The sequence below is a fragment of the Botrytis fragariae genome, assembly GCF_013461495.1.
Source record: "Botrytis fragariae strain BVB16 chromosome Unknown tig00000075, whole genome shotgun sequence".
Lineage (NCBI taxonomy): Eukaryota > Fungi > Ascomycota > Leotiomycetes > Helotiales > Sclerotiniaceae > Botrytis > Botrytis fragariae.
The window spans coordinates 530,059-551,098 of record NW_023500995.1 but is presented as its reverse complement, the minus strand read 5'-3'; the positions used below and the strand labels follow the sequence as shown (position 1 = coordinate 551,098).

The 21,040-nt window shown below is 45.1% G+C and overlaps 6 protein-coding genes across 6 annotated transcripts; 5 read left to right on the top strand and 1 right to left on the bottom strand.

Moving 5' to 3' along the window:
• Positions 1-519: 519 nt before the first annotated feature.
• Positions 520-790, top strand: Bfra_005656 (uncharacterized protein; the record flags this gene model as incomplete). The annotated part of the gene is made up of 2 exons (XM_037336035.1): positions 520-573; positions 611-790. The coding sequence occupies 2 exons, from the start codon at positions 520-522 to the stop codon at positions 788-790; spliced, it is 234 nt and encodes a 77-aa protein (XP_037191245.1).
• Positions 791-811: 21 nt separating this feature from the next.
• Bfra_005655 (uncharacterized protein) lies at positions 812-1,093 on the top strand (the record flags this gene model as incomplete). The annotated part of the gene is made up of 2 exons (XM_037336034.1): positions 812-893; positions 966-1,093. The coding sequence occupies 2 exons, from the start codon at positions 812-814 to the stop codon at positions 1,091-1,093; spliced, it is 210 nt and encodes a 69-aa protein (XP_037191244.1).
• Positions 1,094-1,221: 128 nt separating this feature from the next.
• Bfra_005654 (putative copper radical oxidase protein) lies at positions 1,222-5,429 on the top strand (the record flags this gene model as incomplete). Its single annotated transcript, XM_037336033.1, has 11 exons — positions 1,222-1,275; positions 1,345-1,424; positions 1,716-1,855; positions 1,907-2,360; positions 2,447-2,820; positions 2,973-3,081; positions 3,170-3,300; positions 3,463-3,666; positions 3,717-4,543; positions 4,600-4,634; positions 4,691-5,429. The coding sequence occupies 11 exons, from the start codon at positions 1,222-1,224 to the stop codon at positions 5,427-5,429; spliced, it is 3,147 nt and encodes a 1,048-aa protein (XP_037191243.1).
• A 1,657-nt stretch (positions 5,430-7,086) lies between these two features.
• Bfra_005653 (putative vacuolar membrane-associated protein iml-1 protein) lies at positions 7,087-12,874 on the bottom strand (the record flags this gene model as incomplete). The annotated part of the gene is made up of 2 exons (XM_037336032.1): positions 7,087-12,234; positions 12,290-12,874. The coding sequence occupies 2 exons, from the start codon at positions 12,872-12,874 to the stop codon at positions 7,087-7,089; spliced, it is 5,733 nt and encodes a 1,910-aa protein (XP_037191242.1).
• A 65-nt stretch (positions 12,875-12,939) lies between these two features.
• Bfra_005652 (putative ribosome biogenesis protein urb1 protein) lies at positions 12,940-16,724 on the top strand (the record flags this gene model as incomplete). The annotated part of the gene is made up of 3 exons (XM_037336031.1): positions 12,940-12,964; positions 13,250-13,441; positions 13,492-16,724. The coding sequence occupies 3 exons, from the start codon at positions 12,940-12,942 to the stop codon at positions 16,722-16,724; spliced, it is 3,450 nt and encodes a 1,149-aa protein (XP_037191241.1).
• An 830-nt stretch (positions 16,725-17,554) lies between these two features.
• Bfra_005651 (uncharacterized protein) lies at positions 17,555-20,037 on the top strand (the record flags this gene model as incomplete). The annotated part of the gene is made up of 2 exons (XM_037336030.1): positions 17,555-17,670; positions 17,721-20,037. The coding sequence occupies 2 exons, from the start codon at positions 17,555-17,557 to the stop codon at positions 20,035-20,037; spliced, it is 2,433 nt and encodes an 810-aa protein (XP_037191240.1).
• Between the last annotated feature and the right edge of the window lie 1,003 nt (positions 20,038-21,040).

The following is a 21,040-nucleotide window of genomic DNA, read 5'->3' as shown; positions in this document are numbered from 1 at the left end:
TTCTCCTATTCGTGAAGGCCTATCAAATTGAGTTTCCTTTTTCGGTTATGCATGATTGGGGTAGTGTATTTAATATAGTGGGTCATCAACTTTGCCAGAGATTCTTCACAAGGGGTCTAATAATGCTCCTAGCTTCCTAGCCACCTCCGCCACATTAAGCTTAATTGAACGTTTTTCTGGCTCCTAAACTACAATATCGGGTAACCGACAACGTTCTTCGCTCCGAGATCGTGTGGGCTAGCACCAAATGTTTTCGTGCTGGTCAAACTCTAATTGACCTACATGGTTCCCCGTGCAGATATCCCTCGATTTTAGACCATTGTTTCGCCAGCACATCATCTCACTCAATAGTTTGGCTACGACTATCTCCACTTACTCAGGCTGCAGGTTGATGCAGTACATCAATATACAATAGTGTACCTATGCAATCGTTACACGACCATGAATAAGCTTTGCGCCTACCAATGAGATGCTCCATCCCATTCTATGACTTCACTTTCGGTGGCGGCGAGCCCTATCATGATTGTCACACCTCGTAACTTCGTAGGTGTTACCGTGAGACTTGCTACACAGGTTCTTCAGCCTGTCAATACTTTACGTATCTGCACAGTCAGTCATGCTCTCGATTGATTATTTGTTAGCCAAGTCGTTGGCGGATGTCGTGCCTCTTTCGGTATCCAAACCGAGCCGTGGAAAATGTCCGAACGAGATTCAAATTCCAGGTCATCAGGAACCCTCGAACCGCAGACAAGGATTCGCGAAAAAGAAAGAAACACCCAAGGATTTATAACGCCTGTTTTGCGGTACATGCATGATTGTATCGTTTGGAAACAACCTTTTGGTACCATATACCACTTTGGAAAATGTGGAGATAACCAAAGAGGATTCACGGGGTGTGCCTTGCACTAGGTGAAAGCAAATGATACGGGCTAATAGGTGAGAACTATACGATTCTGTTCGTAAAGAGCGAAAGCAACATTCAGGCTGGTTCCTGTCAGCCTCCAAGGATCCGAGGATCAGTGGTCCACCATGTGGAAGATCATGGCAATTCTTGTCAATTCTTGTCACTGTAATCAAAGGCTGTAAAGCTTAAGCAGGTCGATGGAGTACTCTCTCCGAGTGCAGATCTTTTTACTTTCTTTCTCTGTTCCCCGTGTATATCATTGAGCGACAGTCTTTTCCCAGAGTGCATTTGAACGGTGATTGCTAGCAATTGCAATCATGGCTCTTTCTTTTCTTCGGCTTGCCTTTGCAGCGCTAAGTCTATCCTTGACGGTATGTTAATGATAGCTTTTTGTGATTGCCACTCTGTATTCCATCTGCTAATTAGCTTTTGTTCGATAGTTTACTTGTTCCGAAGCGCGTTCAGGGAGTCATCCTGTCCTACCGAGGGCAGATACATGGTCATATGTGGGCTGCTACAGGTATACATTTACATTGTTACATTGCCAAGCACACCCTTCTTTTTCATTGAAACTTCCATCCTTTGAAGAGAGAGGTTCCAATTGAGGGTACAAGGGGCCCATTAAAGATAGAGCAATCGATGGCTTGCATTTTATACCCTCCCATCAAAGTACCTTAGATGACTGGCATATTGCAATTCAGAAAGCTGGTAGCCAAGTACCCTGACTGAGCATTGCTTTTACTATCTTCATTTTCCGTATACTCGCGCTTGAAGCCCCTCAAACAAGTATTTACTGATTCAGCATCGTTAGCGACAACGTGGGGGCTCGCACGCTCACTACTAATGTAGCAACTCCAGGAGGAGAGGCAGCTTTGACAATTCAAATCTGCCAATCAACATGTCAAAACCTTGGTTACGTACTTGCTGGAGCTGAATACTCAGGAGAATGTTGTAAGTGGGAAGCCTTAATCAAGTTTGTAGCTTTAATTTGACAACCACAAGATTGCGCGAATAACATATTCAATGGCGGAGGCCTAGCTTCTGATGGCGAGGTCGGTTGTAATATGCCTTGCAATGGTAATGCTTCAGAAATATGTGGTGGTTCCGCGAGATTGAGTCTCTACGATTTGAACAATGCTATAGTCTCGCTTCCTACTCTCACGACAAGCTCCATTCCCCTTCCTACTTTTACAGGAGCACCGTCTGGGTGGGTACCTCTTGGGTGCTACAATGATAGCGTGAATGCACGTACCCTCACCACGCAGATATATTCCATTGTCGGGACATCCATGAGCGTCGATGCATGTCTTTCCGCCTGCATTCTCGGAGGTTACAGACTTTCGGGCGTCGAGTATGGCAGTGAGTGTTATTGCGACCACGAGATTGAAAACTATGGCGCTCCAGCAACGGGTTGTAATATGGCATGCGGAGGGAACTTGACACAATTTTGCGGAGGGTGAGCATTGTTTCTAATGTCGTTGTTGCACACTGATTCTTTTCTCCGAGAGATTCCGCGAGAAGCAATCACTAATTGTCTTCTAGGTCCGGGCGGATGAACGTGTACAATTACACCGCAACGAGTTTACCGCCTACACCAACACCCACGACACTTAGTGCCACTGTCCCTTCGGCCACGATCACAGATCTTCCAACAGGATGGACCTACAAGGGATGCTGGGTTGACCGAGCCCTTGGTCGTGGTAGTATCCTCGCCGACAATCTGCCTAACGATACTAATATGACTGTGGAATCCTGCATACGAAATTGTATCACTGCAGGGTATAGTATAGCTGGAATGGAATACTATACACAATGCTATTGCGATTCTGCAATTATTAATCTGGGAGCCTTGGCATCTTCAGATTCTCAGTGCAACACTCCGTGCGGGGGAAATGCAAATCAAATGTGTGGTGGAGGTTCGTATTTGCGTTCTTGCACCCTCAATTTCATTTCCATCTGTAGCATCGCTTTTCGCCTTGCCTGATACATCTGTATCCTCATTGTACAATACAATCTTTGTTCTTTTTCAAAGGAAAATGTAAATAATGCTAACTCCTAATTTCACTAGGCGATCGTATGAGCATTTATTCTAATCAAACAAGTTTGGTCGTGCGACAACTACCCGTAATACAGAATACGAGTTTACCGGGCAATTGGAAATATAAGGGGTGTCTCACGTAGGTGCAACTCTCAATTTCAAGTTGTTTCGTCGCATGTGACGTGCTGGTATTGTAACACGAGAGATTAGAGCTGATCAAGATGCAGAGACGATGCTGTGAATAGAGTGTTCCCTTACCAAATCGCACTTGCAAATAACAACACAGCCACAAACTGTCTTAGCTTATGTTCTGAATTTGGATATGGTGCTGGGGGTATGGAATATTCGAATCAATGCTGTGAGTTTCCGTTTATGCTGCTAATTCAGTTTATGACTTGATGCGCCTAAGAGCTACCTGAATTCTGCGTGATTCTTGGAATCTTATTTGCTATTGGCATCTAATTTTGTTCTTTTTTGATGTAACATTCCAGATTATACTGTTTATTGACTTCATTCACAGTCTGCGGTGACGTACAGGATGTTATCAACCACAAGGCTACAACCGTTGATGATTCGCAGTGTGTCATGCTTTGTACTGGTAATCGTGATACATATTGTGGCGGGCCGTCCTTGATTACCTATTACACTTGGACAGGCACACCACTCAACAGCTGGACCTTTGAGAACGGAAATTCTGCTGGAAAATATGAGTTCCTCATTGGAGGTAGGCTATAACACTAACAGCATCTGGATGATTGACTCATGGATTTACAGGGCCCATCATTCCACTAACATCCGCTGTTGGTATCAACGGAAAGATTTCTTTTCTGGAAAAATTCGGAACGTCACCCGCGAACAACAGCACTGGTGCTTATGAGCTAGACCTTACCCAAATAAATAACTATACGGCAGCATGGCGACCCATGCATGTGAAGACAGATGTCTTTTGTTCTGCTAGTATTATTCTCCCCGATCGTCTTGGGCGTCAGATCAACATCGGGGGCTGGGCACTTCCCTCGACCCTAGGTGTACGCTTTTACACTCCGGACGGGGCACCCGGAGTACCAAGCAAGAATGATTGGGAAGAGAATTATCAAGAGATTGGCCTGCAGACAGGTAGATGGTATCCTTCAGCAATGATTATGGCCAATGGAAGCATCCTCGTGGTAGGTGGCGAAGTGGGCTCTAATGGCGCACCTGTTCCTTCCTTGGAAATTATCCCTCGCCCTCCTGGAGCAGATGTACTCTATTGTGACTATCTCTTCCGTACAGATCCGTACAATTTGTATCCATATCTTGCAGTACTTCCATCTGGAGCTATATTCATTGCATATTACAACGAGGCGAGGATTCTAGACGAGGTCACTCTGCAAACTCAAAGAGTCTTACCAAATATTCCAGCTGCAGTGAATAACTTCTTGGGTGGAAGAACATATCCCATGGAAGGCACTGCTGTTTTGATGCCTCAAAGTGCGCCTTATACAGATCCACTGGTAGTGATGATTTGCGGAGGCTCTACCCCAGGTCCAGAAATCGCGTTGGACAACTGTGTATCCCTCGAACCTGAGGTACCTGACGCAAATTGGACTATTGAGCGCATGGTAAGCTTGAAACTCTATTATCTTACTCAAGAAACTTTGTTGACAATGATGAATAGCCTTCAAAACGAGTAGTATCATCTATGGTAGCCCTGTAAGTTTTGCCCTCAAAAATCTTATACCACTCATTTTTTAATTGAAAACAATTAGTCCCGATGGCACGTTTCTCATTCTTAATGGTGCTCAGCAAGGTTTTGCTGGCTTTGGTCTTGCTACCGAACCCAACCATAATGCTGTCCTTTATGATCCGTCGAAGCCTCTGAATTCCCGAATGTCTTCTTTGGCAAACACAACTATCGACCGCCTTTACCACAACGAAGCCGTGCTCGTTCCAGATGGCCGGGTTTTAGTTACAGGCAGTGATCCGGAAGACACCCGATTTGTCCAAGAATACCGCGTCGAGGTATTTTTACCTCCCTACTTGATGAATGGTGTTACTCAACCAAGTTTCACGTTCTCGAACGGCAACGATTTCGGTTATGGTGATAAAATCAATATAGCCGCTACTCTCTACAAGGGTAGCCCATCTACCGTTCGCATCTCTCTGATGGCAGCCGTAGGAGCTACTCATGGAAACTCCTTTGGGCAGCGAACATTCTTTCCAGCCTTCTCCTGTTCTGGCACTGCAGCAAATATGCAGTGTTCCATTACAACACCCCCTAACGCACATGTGTATCCGCCTAGCTGGGCTATGCTCTTCGTATTGGATAATGGAACGCCAAGTGTAGGACAATGGGTGAGAATTGGAGGTGACCCAGCTAGGTTGGGCGAATGGCCGAATTACCCAGACTTCACACTTCCGGGCGTTGGGCCCACTGTAGGAGCTGGCGGAGTGGTAAATAAGGGGTCTGGTACAATAGCGGGGGAAAATTCTACTTTGAAAGTGTAAAGAGAATACAACTGACGGTGTCATTCTTTGGTTTGATCTAATTTAATTTAACGTTGATGTTGTAGGTATGCACATTGCAAGTCGGGCGGGTGGACTGCACCAGAGCATGGAGGTGGATTTTGACCCTTTTTTATACCAGCAGTGTGCTTCAAATTAGTCTTCTAAGTATATAGTAGCCATATCTCAATGATAAATACATATAGTTGGCTGAATCAAAACGAAATCTAAATGAGGAGGGTGCGCAGTTCCTGGCGAATCTGATGTATGTATGGCGGCGTGTTGCAATATTGTATGCATTACAGAGTTGAGAGATGTAAACAGAGATTAAGGTGGATTTGAAGAGATTGTAAACATTGAGAGTGTATAAAAATGATGTGAGATATTACACATTGTGATAAGGATAGAAAAACACTCTCTTTAATATCTCGTAATGAATCCAGAGGTCAGAATAGACGGGATCATTGATATGATGTGGGGAAATTTGGTTGACTTGAATGCTCTGAGATATTGACAAGATCTTGAATATGAACTGGTCTTCAAACGGCAATACTTATACCCAGTTTCCATGAGCATGAAGCAAAAATAGAATGGACCTATGGAAACACTTCACCAGCGATCGACCGAATAAGATGACGGTATAAAGTCGATGGCACTAGTTAGTCGTAGATAATTCTTGCATGGTGCACCGATGAGTTATTGCAAACAATGGACGGCGTGGAAAAAATGAGGAACGTCATATTGAAAGGGGCGAAAGTTTTGATTGATCATCTCGATCAATGACTCGAGACAAATACATGTGGCGTATGGATAGAGGATGGATAGCGGTATCGAGTCTTGATTAACGTTGAATTTTGTGCCCTTATTTTCATCCTTGTGAATATAATAGACGACCGCTTGACATGTGAACAGTCTTGACATGATTCTGATGTTCACGATCCTATCGTGCGTACCGCTATATGTTGAGAATGGATCCCTTCAGACTTAAAGCAACAGAAGCATGATTGATTGATTTGCAAGAAGTTTAAGGGGGGTCAATGAAAATCTCGACTGCTCCTAGTCGTGAAGCGAACCAGGAAATATTCCGGGAACGATAGCAGGAACTAAAATTTCCTTGACGTCTAAAAACGATTATAGCTGAGTTGCCAAGCTATGCAGGAAAAAGCTTGTGGAAGGAAGCTTTTGAGAGCTTCGGATCTACAGAGCTTACGTGAAGGCTTGCCACTGAGGTACTCACCAGATCGAAATCCACAAGCAAGGAAAGACCAATATCTTTAAGAACGTCCATACTCGGCGGTCATCTTTGCATGATAGCTATCGGATGACCCTAAATGTTTCGATATCACAGTCTTTATCAGACTCAAGGTAGTGTAGCAGAGAAGAAACGATGGTACTTGTTAAAAGTCTCGAATCGTGATCGTTCAATTTTGCCAAATGCACAGGCGTTAATCTCAAACTTGGCGTTCCAATTCATAATATTTGCATACACATCCCAAGATCCCCAAACAAATAAAACAGAACACCAATCGCCACCTGACTCTTTTCGGTATCCTACAAAATCAATAGCATGCATATGCCCCAATCGAGTCATGTTTAAAAAACCAGCTCCCATGATGTCTAGTCGAGTTTTGTGCTTTTTAGCTATTAATTTTCGAGAACGTTAACCTTCAGCTATACTCCCTCTTGGACTTTCCTGCCTCGACAAATCACTTGCGCTAGTCGCAATACTCATCTGTACACTCGGTCTCCTCCCAAATACAGGTATACTACTCCCAACTCCCGGCACCCGCTCTAGCCTCATTGGTGTCGGACTACTATCCCTTCCATCCCTTGTCAAGATCCCCGGCGGTAATCCCAATGTCGGAATATTCGAATCGAGAAGCATAGCCGGAAATGAGCTTCTGAGTGTTGGTGGGGTCGCATGTGGTGGTATGACCTTTTCAAAAACTTCTTTGTAGAAGAGTTCTAGTTTCCAGCTATTGTGACAGAATTCTTCGAGTTCGGCTTTGATGGTGTCAGGACTGATTCCGCCAGTGATAGCTAATTTTGAATTGGGAAGGGAAGCGCCTAGTACATCAGCTGTCGCTCGTAATGAAGGGGAGAGGGGGTGGGTCGCACGAAGAAGAGGAGAAGGGGCATGAGCCGCACGCAGGATTGGTGATTGAAAGGGACTGGATGTATTTGCAGCGATTCCTGGATTGTTTGCAATTAGACTGGGTCCCATGCGATTAACGCCAGCATGATCCACTTTCATGTATTTTTCTGTATCTCTGGCCGATGTAGTCCTGTTGTTGTACAGTCGGTTCGCCAATAGGAGGAAATTGCCTTCATCTGTAATCTGTGCAAGTAATACTCCAGATCTATGAATGTACTGTGTATAGGTATAATCTGGTCGACCCCATGAGAACGAAACATCGATATTGCTTGGAAAATTCTTCGCAGCTTCAATATCAAGGACAAAATTGAACTTCTTCATGATTGCTTTTTGGTAATAATGACGATTGGATTGGGTAGTTTGTGCTTGCGGAGTAAAGGAATTGACGTCAAAGTATGTTCGGGGCTGTTGATCTGGAGGCTGCAAAGACAGTTCGATCAAGTAGGGACTCCTGAATGGATGGACCGAAGCTATGGAACATGCCTCGCCAATCGGTGCTTCGACTAATCGTAGGCCATGTTGTTCTGCGGTTGTTGCCCACGTATGTATGGCATCCTCGATCAGCTTAGCGGTGACATTGAGCCAATCGATTCGAATATGGTAACAATTGTCAGGATTATGAAGACGATCATAGTGAAGGTTGATGAGCTCAGGTCGATAGGAGCGTTTTCGATGGTCAACATCATACTTCATGACTTTACTCAGAGAAACCTTGGGCCTTTTCCCCCCACATGTGGTTGGAGTTGGCACACCCGACTCATGTGAACTATCATCTTGCGTAGAGCTGGATCTTGCTCTATCTGGTCGAGGAGAGTCTCTGGGCATGGCATCTGACATTGGAGTCGAAGGCACAGAATTTTCACGGCGTCGAGAGCCGAACCAACCACTGCGACTATCCGGTCTCTGTTTGGCAAATTCTCCAGTAACTTGATAGAAATACTGCCCATCTCGAAAAGGATGACGTTTTTCGACATGGACAAATATGCCTGCATCTTTACCAACTTCCTTCTCTCTCAACCTCTGTGTCTCGTCAACCATAAGAAAGTTGCCCAATTCAACTGCCTGATCACGATCTTCAATGTCCTCAAAGTTTTCAAGTAACCATGTCGTCATATCAGAACCGATAAAACAATTATAATGCAATCGAAAATGCCATCTTCGATTCTGCATACGGACACCGCCCCTCTCCACGGGCGCTTGGATAGCTTCCGCTAAGGCGGCAATATCAAGTTTGGATTTTCGAAAACGATCAGTGTCAAGTAAGTGCCCACGTCTAGTTGTACTTTCACTTGTCTCCACAAGAGGTAAAGTCTCGAGTTCTGCGCTAACAACAACGGATGGATCCTCCGTCTTATACACAATGTCAAGTGGATTTGAATCTTTTATTTTCCTGGAGGCAAGACTATGGAAACGCCGCTCTGACGGTGGAACGTATCTGTGGCTTTGCCACATTTGAGTGAGCTTCCTGATACCTTCTAGTCGGACTTCTTCTTCGTTATCCTCACCTCTCATGCGATCTCGTCGAGACTGAGTTGGGCGTACCACAGGAATCAGCACAAACCTTGCACGCCAGAACCGGAGGTGCTCGTTCATGTCGTCTTCAAAGCCCGCGATGAAGGAGTCTACGTAATTCCAGTTATATTCATCCTTTGATCGACCCAAAGTCATCTTGCGCGATTCATAGGTGTCGCTCAAAGTAGTTCGAATGGCCGGATAGTACCCAGACGGGCTTAACGTTCCTTGGCTAGGTGTAGTCAGAGCTGTCGGTTTTCGGACGAACATGTTGACTTCGATTTCGGTACCATTCACGCAAGATAGCTGATGAATTATGTTTCCCATGGACATGAATACACTGGCTCCATCCTCAGCAATACGATCACGGTCAAAAACATTCGCGATCTTCAGAGACTTTTGTCCAAATGCCTCGGCTACCCCAGGACCGATAACAATCTGAAACCCTTGGGAAAGTCGTAAGCTAATCAACTCCTTCAAAAAGTCTTCCCTATTACTTGAATCTTCGCTAATTTCATCCTCAGAATTTTGTGAAATATTGTATGGCTTCTGCTGATATTCGGTTTCAAGTTGAAACTTTGTAGGAAACGATTCGGTGGTTAATGGCACAGAGGCAGGAGAACAGAGAGATTTCCATTTCATTGTTCTAGTGAGCACTGGCTTAGGGAAGACATGTTGCCATCTTCTGTACACTGTTTTCCCCATTGCGTCATTCTCTGTTGGATTGGATGGATTCAGCACACTTAGCCATGGCGATAAAGCAGTAGTAGGGGATAGAGTCGCTGGTAGTTCTGGAACCGCTTCTGCGAGAAGTTTTGAGTTATACACCTTTTGATTGTCATTAGTTCTAAGCAGCTGCACGTTCATATGCTCATCTTCGGTGCCCTTGATCCCGTCGTAGAAGGAGCTCAAGACTGATTTAGATTTGAACTGGTTCGTCGAATCTAAAGACTGGAGTGCGCTCTTGATGGTCATGGGGCGTATCGAAGGGCTCCTCTCAACGTCCGGCTCGCTTCTTCGCTTGCTTTCGATAGAACTGCTGTCGGACTTCATCCTTGACTTTTCGCTGTTTGATGACGGTGGACGATCTTGGCTCACTGGGGCGCTAAGTAAATGATTTGCCATGGTGAAAGTATTCTTCTTCTTTGGATCAAATTCTTTTGACGAGGCAGAAACTGGTTTCGCTGCACTAGCATTTTCGGTGTGTAATTCAGCTGCGACACCCTTAGGCGCGGCGATGCCAAAACCGTACTTGCCTAGACTTATTTGGCGGTTTAATTTGGTAGGTCGTGGAGCCGGAACTTTGGCTGCAGTCATGGTGCTACTTACACTGCCTTTACGTGGCAATACCGGATCATTCCTATGTGAGCTTTGCTTGTCTCGGTCGAGCCTCATGCCAGTGAGTAAATTCATGCTTCTTGAGGTTGGACTATCATCAGTGAAAGAGGTGCCAAAAACTTTAGAATCATTTGCAAGAACTTTCCTCGCTGTTTCCTCACTTCCTGATTTAAAGGGTGACTTCAGGCTTTTTTGTCGTGGGCCGATAAAATTTTCCAGGGTTTCAGAGTGATTGACGTCGTATATATCAAGTGCCTTCACGAATTGCTTTTCAACTTGCGTGGCATGTCGATCAAGTAAAGGTTTTGATGGCCCATTAATAAACTCTGAAAGACTCGACTGCAACTTCGCGCGTTCCCAGGTATAAGAATGCTTTTTCGTACCCGCAGTTTCACGAGATTCCTGGATTAACATTTGGGGAAAGACAATGTCGAGTTGCAGTGGCGGAACGGCAATCTCGGTCATCGCATTCTCCATGACACTAGCCATTTCCATTTCATACATTTTACATCGTATTGCGAAATCGCTAGAGGACTCGGCTACTCGTTTCTTGAAAAGTTTTGAATCAGCCAGAGGATATGTAGAAAGCAGATCTTGGGACGCCCCGGTCCAAAATGATACATCGATCCAGTGCGGTATTGCATAGTTCCACTCGCTAGGGTCCTGTCCACTATTGGAAGAGGAATTTTGGAAACTTCTATCACGAATCTTGGGTGGAGAAAGAGAGCCGTTCAAGGATGAATAACTTCCAAATATGGGAGCTGTTTGACGCGGAGTGCTATCCTCGCTACGAAGAGCTTTGAAATGCAATGCTTCTTGAAATGGTGCATATCGTGGGTTTCGGTATCGAAACAGTGGTACAGAGTGCAGTGGCATTTTTGGGAGACAAACGAGGTCAATTCCAATGCCGTTACCGATGAGACTCTCCGTGGTTTTTCGGAGAGTTTCATAATCTACTTCAAAAAGACCAGCACATGGAGTTACGACAACAATAGATATTCCGGTCCTAACAAGGTCCCGATCGATATAATCATGCGCGAACTGGGTCGAAGCAAGATCGATTGCTTCGAGAACGTTTCCATGCATAGCAAGTGAGGGCTCCGCCTCGATGCGGGTCCCAAGAGTGCCTTTACTTGTGGCCGAGGACGGCGCCCCCAAGGCCGTGACTAAATCGATTCGATGCATGGAGATATCTTTGCGGAAAAATTTGAACTCGCGCTTCAACTGATATAGAATCGTTGTCCACTCTCCACTAGCCATCTCACTAACAACAACTCGATAAAAATCTTTGTATGGTTTTTTATTACCATCAGTTTGTACACCTGTGTGGTAGGCGGTATCGTGTGATGATCTTGCTAATTCTGAAGCCAACCCAGTATCGTATTCGACTCTTGTAAATAACACTATGCTGACTAAATGCTTCACTTTGAGCTGCACCCACTTCTTAAACAATGCTGGTAAAAAGCCATTTACCACTTTGTTGAACATTATTTCTCCTGAACCTTCCGAGTCAAAATCCCACATCTCCCTCGACATCTGAATGAAAAGCACGTAGCGCGCTGATTCGCTCCGGAAGACTGGTTTGGTAGTCGTCGAAAAGAACGCGGACTGCACCTTCCGGCCACCAATGTAGACAGCAGTAACTTGTGCCTTGATTGTGCCCATAAATAAAATCTTTTGCCCTTTGTAGACAGCCCTGTTTACCATTTCGCCCACAGTTAATCTCCACATGTCTGATCGAGCAAGGTATTCATCTTTGAACGACATCTCAACGTGGGATGCAGAGCTGGTGGTTGTATCAGTCTGTAGGACATTATAATTAGCAGCAAATTTAAGAAGCGATATTGGTAGAACATACTGTGCAAAGAATTACATTTGACCGATGCTTCAAATTAAATACATCGGCAATGGGCTTAGCAACAGAGACCTCCAATGCGGGTTGCTTCATCTTCAAATCATTTGGCATATCTTTTGCGAGGAACAGATAGCGTTTACCAAAGCCCGTATCATGCTTCGAGCCTTTCCCACGATGGCCATGGCCAGATTGAGTCCAAATGTAGCTTCCAAATTGCCCAGAAGCCGTTCCACTATCAATATCCGTCCTATTTGAAGCTGACTTATCCTGAAAATCGCGAAACCCCGAGTCTGTTTTTAGGGCTACGATAGCCATAAGCTCCCCAGCCTTGACATCTGGAAATAAGTCTAGGTTTAAAACAACTTCATCTTTCGAGAACGTTTCATCGTGCGTCCATAGGTTGCATCGCCTCTCAACGGGAAGCTTTAGAGGGATCGGATCGTGCTGCACAGTTCCTGTGCTTGAGCACGAAGTGACTGGTCTGCTTGCGGATGCGGTCCCATTTTCAGAGCTACCATTACTCACCTGGCGGAGGTGAGAGACTCGTTGGATACCGCGTCGCGGGGTCAGTGGAAGAAGTGTCGACATTTGAAGACATTAGCTAATTTTGGCTTGATCAAAGCCAATTGCGAGACTGATCTTATTTGTAGATCATGGTTGTGTGGTTAGAGCTCGAATGTGCGATGGCATCGAAGTCGAAGCTACCAAATACTAGGTATTCCCAGGAACAGCGAGGTCCGTAAATAAAGTTAGGGTGTAGATTTATCTGTGGCATGGGGCATTCATTAGATCGCAAGCCACGCTCGTCCCAGGTTCACGCCACAACTTTAAAGTCTCGGTGATTAAGCATGCCGACTATCGAAATTTCGATAAGGATGTCAAGAAAATTATTTTTGGGAACGAAAAACATTGTCCAGACCACGGACGATGGATGCAATTGACAATTGAATTTCCCAATTTCAGTAGCCAGCATACAATCCTTGAGAATGAGTAAACGATCTTCTGAGGTCGTTGAAGATGGAGGCCAGGCATACCAGAAGCGCCAAAGAATATCTAATGCCACCAAGACAACTTACACCTCTGTCGACATACAGTCTGCGAGGCAACTGAAGCAGACTCTAGCGTTCGACCAAGACTCTGGTCGTTCAAAACATGGTACAAAATGCCTCGATATCTCCTGTTTATGTTTAGCTAACCCAATACAGGCATACAATCTTTGAAAGCTTTTCTGGACAGCTTTTCTATCGCAGACACTGACAACACAGCCCGAATTATCATTCTCAAAGAATACCTCGAATCGCAAAAGCCTGCCGACGATGAGGATAAATCAGCCGTTTTCCTCTCCGATCTTATGCAAACTTGGAGTTTCGCATCCCAAGCTAACGATGAATCTCTTCTCTCTGCAGTTCCAGCTGTACTGGCGTTACTTTTGAAGACTTTATCCAACATACTGGAGATGGCTGAACATGGATTGAGGTTGGGTAGAACGATACTTCAGAAACGTCAACTGGAATTGATTGCAAGAGGTCTTACATCTAATAAGAGCAAAGAGCACGTAATTTCCCCAGTTCTGCGACTCCTCCGAGAACTCTCGATTTACGATGGCGGAGCTTTGGCGAAGCAGGTTTTCCGATCAAGAGACTACACCTTCAAGACATTGGCGCGAAATCTTAGCTTGAAATATACAGGAGATGCAGTTGAAGATCGCAAGAAGCCTTCTGTGCGGACCAATGCGCTTCGATTCCTCCTTTCTATCATAAAGTTCCTTCCCACAGAATCCAAACGAGAACTACTGAATCAAAGGGATGTTGTTATGGGCTTAACGAGAGATATTAGAGACGACCCTCCGTTTGTGATACGCGATATCCTCGAGACTTTGAAATCCGGTGTTCTGCAGGATGATGCTCTCCCCAGAGATGCCAAGTCGAAAGTTGTAAATGCAATCTCTCTCGGCCGGATAGCAGCGCTCTATGCATATGATCAGGAAGATGAAGAAATTAGCAGAGGGAAGAAAGCAATTGACGAGATTGCTCATGATTTTCTTATGCTCGCGTGCACATCGCCAAACCTAGGTGTTCTTAATCGTCAAAATGGATTTTATCCCAGAGGAATTGATGCCGATGAAGGCCTTGAAGTCGATACCAAAGCCGGTCATATTGACCTCGGGCTAGACAGTATTGAATGGATGGAGCGCTTTACAGAGAAGGTTCCAGTCCGCAATACTGTATTATCTGAGTTCATCCAAAATCTTCGACCTTGGTCGAGCTTGAAACAAAGCGAACTATTGTTGTCTATTCTCGAATCTGCCCCAGAGCTTGTCGCAAGCTATTTCTTCACCAAAAAATCGTTTTCCTTAGATCCTAAGCTTACCGCGACGTGGGTTGGATATTCAGCTTTCGTATTTTCCACCTTACAACTTCCCATCCCTCAATATCTTGGACACCAGGAGAGGTATGCGAGACTACCTCCACCCTGTTCTATTGTGCTGGAAAGTATATTGCCTCAACCATTAACGCAAAAGGTTTTCACACGTTGTCTAAATCAGCAACACAATCTCATTTCCTTTTTTGCAATACGTATTCTTTCCATCGCATTCAATAAAATGCGGGAAATGCTGAAAATGTATCAAGAAGCAGCCGTTGCCTCATCTTCGATATGGACTCAAGCTGCTGAGAGATTGACAGATGAATTCTGTCAACGTGTTCCTTCGATCAAGGATGTCATTAGTACATTCCGAAAGTTATCAGATACAGAATTGATGCAACGAGAGGCCGTCACTAAGTTGTTAGTTCTATATTATGAAGTGGTTCCACGGGTTGCATTGGACGCCAAGTTTGACGTATCGGAAACCCTTACGAACGCTCTACAAGCTATCGATAGCACCGGGGTTTCCAAAGAGGATCGCGCATTCCGAATTATGGAATTGGAGAATTTGTTTCAATTCTCTCATTTTTCGCCGGGGATGCGATGGTTCGTCAAGGCAGAGGGGCTTTCAGCTTCTCCTTTCGTGGCTATGCTGAAATTGTCAGCCGAAGCACCTGCCGGTGTGCCCTTGCTCAAGCTGAGATCCGTTCTGAACTCAGTTGTCCAAGAAAATCAAATTTTCCAGACTGAGACTACAATCTCAGCGCTTGACACGTTCATAGCGAGACTTAAGGAAATTCAGGGTATACCTAACGAAAGACAGATTCATGAATTCCTGGATGACTGTGTTTCGAGATGTGCTTCAAAGCCAGTGAAGTACATATTTTCGCTCGAAGAACTAACTTCAAAGTCCCGCGACGCCGAGAAAGAGCAGTCTGCTGTAAGTTTGCTGATACTTGCTGTTGCTGAACAATGGCCATTCCTTGTCAAGTCTGGAACAGATATTCTCAAAGATGTGGCTGAGTTCATTGCTCGTTTCCTGGCAGCTTCCATAAAGATTGGCGAGGATAAAAAGGTCATTAAATTGATCACCAAAGCTATGAGCGACGAGACACCAGAGGAATCGTCGGCTCGAAAGATTCTAGATAAATCTCGAAAACTTGTTGATGAGATCGAAATCCCACAACCATCGCAACAAGCCACTGGGGAGCCCAGTTCTGCAATTACCAAGGGTGAAATCTCGGCAGCAGAAATAGACGAGGTAAATGCTACAATGCTGAAGGAACTGCCCGAGGAGGACCATAATGCATTGGTAAAGTGGGCGGCAAAGGATATAGAGGAAGTCATCGAAGGCGGTTATGCTGCAGCACTGATCATGCTACTATCTTCGGAACATTTTAGTGTTCGCAAGGAGGCATTGACCAATATATCGAAGATTGGAGCCAAACTCAAGGAATCTTCATTCGAGGAGAAGGAACAAATTTGGCTTCTTCTTTGTGAGTTAGTGGAGACATCGAAGAAGGTTATCAACGCAGAGCCACTTCCCACCATCATATCATCGTTCGCGTCGCATTCTGTGGCTGTTCTATGCGACCCTCTCCACTGTCTTTATCCTAAAATCAACAAGTTCCTTTCCCAAGGCCCAACATGGCAGATTGACAAGATACCTTTGATGTATAAGGTTCTAGATGAGTCGCCAAGTCTTGACGATCACCATCACTCAGAAGTCTCCTGGCTTCTGGATTTTATGCTTGCTGGTCTTCAAACGCCAACAGACATGGGCATATTCCGAAAACGCCGAGTCTTTGAGAAATTATTCACGTTATATAACAACCCGTATCTTGCACAAGGACTACAAGAGAAAATACTCAAGCTGTTGTTTCGTGCAACCACAATTGAAGGAGGGAGCACCACGTTGATTACAAGATTCAGTAGCATTACATGGTTGGAGGTACAAGTTGCTCTAGGTGGCGGTACGCCTCTGAAGGTGTTAATGCAAAGGATCATAGATTCAAGTGACAAGCAAAGAATTGAAGGGTGGAAGAAGGGGGAGAAGGCGCCAACGACTGAATAATTTCAAGGCAACACAGATAGGATAGCTAGTAGCTATTAGGAACATAGTCAGGATGATTGTGATTGAAGATACCCTAAATATTGAATCTAAACCCTTTCCAAGACTCTTTCCATTTCTAGAGTGCTTTGTAAATGTATGAACACTGTTTTAACTACAACACATTATTAGTAATGAATAACTCCAAAATTCATACCTCACAACCATAATGCTTGCACCCTTGAACGCTTGAATAGACGAAATTTGTATCATCGACATTCAAAGCTGAGCCCCACCGAGGCTGAAGATCGCTAAGACATACGGAACCTGCCTTTGTGGCATCAACACTCCTAACGACGGCAACGAGCAAACGAACGACCTTGAACCTCAACTTTAAAACAGTCAAAATAAAACAACATAAAGCTAGATTACCTCCCAAACAAGACCAGAGATCAATACAAGAAATCAGTCAGACATATTGCGCACACTGATCAAGAGATCTAAAACCTTCATTCGAAAACCCTCACCTTAAAACCCCTCCTCGCCGTACCAAACAAACAATCACGACGAATTCAAAGTCCCTCTCACATCCTACAGATTACAACAGTCTAAACCGTAGAGCTTTGCGCCTACTTAGGTAGCTGCGCTGAGCTCGGCTATAAGAACGTCCTTGCTCATACTTATAATCTACAGTCTTTCAACTACAGCATAAAACAAACACACACCTACAGCTAACAAAATTTAGAAGGTCATCTGGACTAAATATTGTTAATTCAACCAACAATACAACTCTCCATCTGCATATAATTTAAGCTTCATAATACTTCTCAAGACGATCACATCAACGTATTATAATGGCTCCCGACACGGGTGAAGCTCGTCGGTATACCAGAGACGAATTGTTGTTTCTGCGAGACTCACCATTGGTTGTAAAACCTCCTGGTCTTTTGTCTTCTGCAGAATGGATGGGGTTTGTTGCAAGAAGCTTCAGCCATAATATCTTGTATTAACTATTTCCAGACAAACACCTGATCCGAATCGGAATACCTCTGCGAGGATACCTGATAGAACTAGAGATCGTGATGCAAATCCGCTCCTAGAACACACAAATCGACGACCACGAAACAACGCAAGTATGTCTGCCAATGATCTCACTTCCTCCAGTCATTGCTTGTTCTCTCGTACTGATATGCAGATAGACCCCGAGACGATTCAACTTGTGCCTACGAGAACTACCTTCTCATCCGCCAATCCTGCTCGTAATGCAGGCAAAGGTATCGATTCTCCAGATCGACCCGCCCTCCGCGAAAGCGAGTCGCAAAGCAAACTCAGCTATCGTACAAAAATCGATGACAGTGACGATCGTCCCCGGCGTGATATGCTGCGACCGAAGCCTGGTGGTGATGGTGTCGACCAGGAGGGTTGGATGGAGGTGAAACCTCGAAAGAGTTTTGGTACTGAAGGAGCTGAGCGATTTACTGGGCGCATGGGCGGAGAGAGGCACCGAGATGAAAAGCGATTCAAGGATCGAGAAGAGCGCGATCCAAAGGAAAGACCTAGAGGGTTTGAGAATTTCTCCCGAGACAAGGAAAAGAATCATGAACAAGACAATAATCGCAGAACTGGAAATGGTCGGGGAAGAACAGAACCTACTTGGTTCCGAGAGAACAACGATGGGCCGCCAACACCCCGAGAGCGAAATACGAATGCAGATAGGTTTGAGAATCGAAATAAAAGTTGGCGAGAAAAAGAGTTCGATAATCGTGGGGACAAGGACAGAGGTGACCGACGCTGGGCAGACAGGAACAGAGCTCACGACGACCATAATGGTGATGTTCCAGCGTGGGCGGAAGACGAAAGTATTCAAGTCGCTCCACAAGATGACTTTCAAAAATCGCAAACATCTACTGGCAATAATGAGCGCAAATTTACAGCAGAGGATATGCAAAAATGGAAAGATGCAATGCATTCCAAGGATAAACCAACTGCCAAAGGTAACACAGTGGCGGAAGAAGCCACGCAGTCAAAGGTTGACGAACATTCTTCTATCTCTGGCACACAAAAGCCTGTCTCCCTTGCGCCACTTGATACTGGGTTTAATGGAGATGAGTTTTTCCGTTTGTGGGCTCAGCCAAAGAATGACAATGGACTCGCATCACAGTTTGATCTGAATACAGAAAACATGACAAAATCTGCCGTGTCCGCTGCACCGGGTGGGAAAACCTCAAGGTTTAACAAATTCTTCACTCAAGATGAGACTTTGCAAAAAGCGGAACCACAAACAGCTATACCAAAGCCAGCGGCCCATAGACTTGACGGTTTGACCAACAATGTTCAATCCCCTGCGGATAAAGAAGCAATGCCAATGATACTTGCAATGCTACAATCCAGTGGAACTCCTCCTGCGAATCCTATGATGCAATCGAAACCTCCCGCACAAGATACCCAACCAAGTACACCTTTTGAGGGCCGCGATTCTTCGCAACAGCGTCTTCCAGACCGTCATGATGATATGAGACCGGCTGCTCATTTATATCCCCACAACCTACATGATCTTAGCGCTCAACGTGAACAAGCAGGTAGTCAACCAACTGTACGTCCAGAAGAAATGTTGAATCATTTGGTCAACCAGCGTCAGCATGCTATCAGTCAGTCTTCTTTCAGAGGTGAACAGCCTCGCTCCGAACAGACTGCATTCCTTATGAGCCTCATGAGAGAAGCACAAGCAGCTCCAGAGCCTCAAAGAACAGAGCAGATCATCCTTGGCCATCCACCCAGACAACAACCTAGCCGTCAACTCCAACATCAACAACAATTGGAAAGGGAACAGGACTTACAAGCTCAGCGCGAGCGTGGAAATCCACAGCGTCGCCCACCTGGATTTTTTGACGAACCTATTTATCGGGGTGGACCTCCTCCACAACATGATAACCCACGGCCTCAACCCACACACATTCTTACACGACCACCTCCAGGTCTCGAGCAATTGCAGCAGCAAGGCTGGCCAGGACAGCCTTCCGCTCAACATCCTCCTCCTCCGCAACAATTCCGACCAACGGCCCCTCCTGGTCTAGGCGGAAACGTCCCACGGCCGATGCAAATGCCTCAGCAAATTCTCCCACCGGGCTTTCAAATGCCTGGCAACATGAGCAACTTTCCCCCTCCAGAGGCACTAGCGGGTCCTCGAAATATGCCATTTAATCCGGCCTACTTTAACGGCCCACCGCCGGGTTTTCTTCCACCAGCTATGAGTCCTTTCTCAGCGGAGGGCATGCCGGCATTTCCTTTCGATGGTCGTGGGCCACCTCCTCCACAAGGTGCATTCAGACGACAATAGTTTGCACATGGGTGGGTAAGAAAGAAATCGCTTAATCATCATAGTGGTAGATGATATCAGGGATGGATGGGCATTAAGGGTTACAATGAATGATTGTCAATGATGGCCGTAGAAGTGTGTATGTAGAGTATCTTTTGACCTTTAGTGACACTCATCTGGATGATCAGGGAACGGATCTCAAATGTTTGTCAGTCGAATGCGTTTGTGCGTTAAGAACAGCAGTGAGAGGTTGCGATTTACCTACGTAGCGTCAGCATCGAGCGTGTGTGATGCAAGTTTTTTGACTTGATACCAAGATCCCCTTATTTAGCTAGCTATATTTGTGGAGAGGTTTTACTCTCGCGTGAATGATAATTTCAAGCACGTTCAACCACCGCGTTTTTTGTATCATTTCAATTACTTCGTGATTTTGTAAGGTGTGATAGGAGAGGTATATCGATATGGGCTGGTGCATTGTCTGATTAGGAGAGAGCTGTCTATATTGGGTAGCAGAGGGTAAGCGTAAGTCTTGTTGCATATCTGTTGTACCATGGTAATCAGGAAATTTCCATTGGAAATTGGGGAATTACCATGGAAAAACGCGATATGCAACAAGATTTACAGAATTTTCAGGGTAGCAAAGAAGTTGGTCATGCAATTCTAAAGGTCTTCAGTACCTTATTTGGAGTACGATGTGCATATCTAACAATACAGCAGTGCAAGAATGAAAATATAAGGAAAGATCAAGATGCTAGAGCTCAGATGTGCAACTATCTACAAAATTTTCAATACTGTAATATGTGTGCTGATTTAAAAGCAATTGAAGGTGATCTAGTGAGCTTCTATAGTTATTTTGAGTTTGGTTTGGCGTTTGCTAGTGGTGAACTAGGGGAGTTTGGGGCTAGCTGGTGTAAGTAGAAGATTTATTAGGGCTTGTCGAGATTTTGTATTTGGGGATGGAGTGAAATGGGCGTCTGGTGCTGGGGATTTATCTAGGGGAATGTGGTTAAGCTTGTGCTATCTT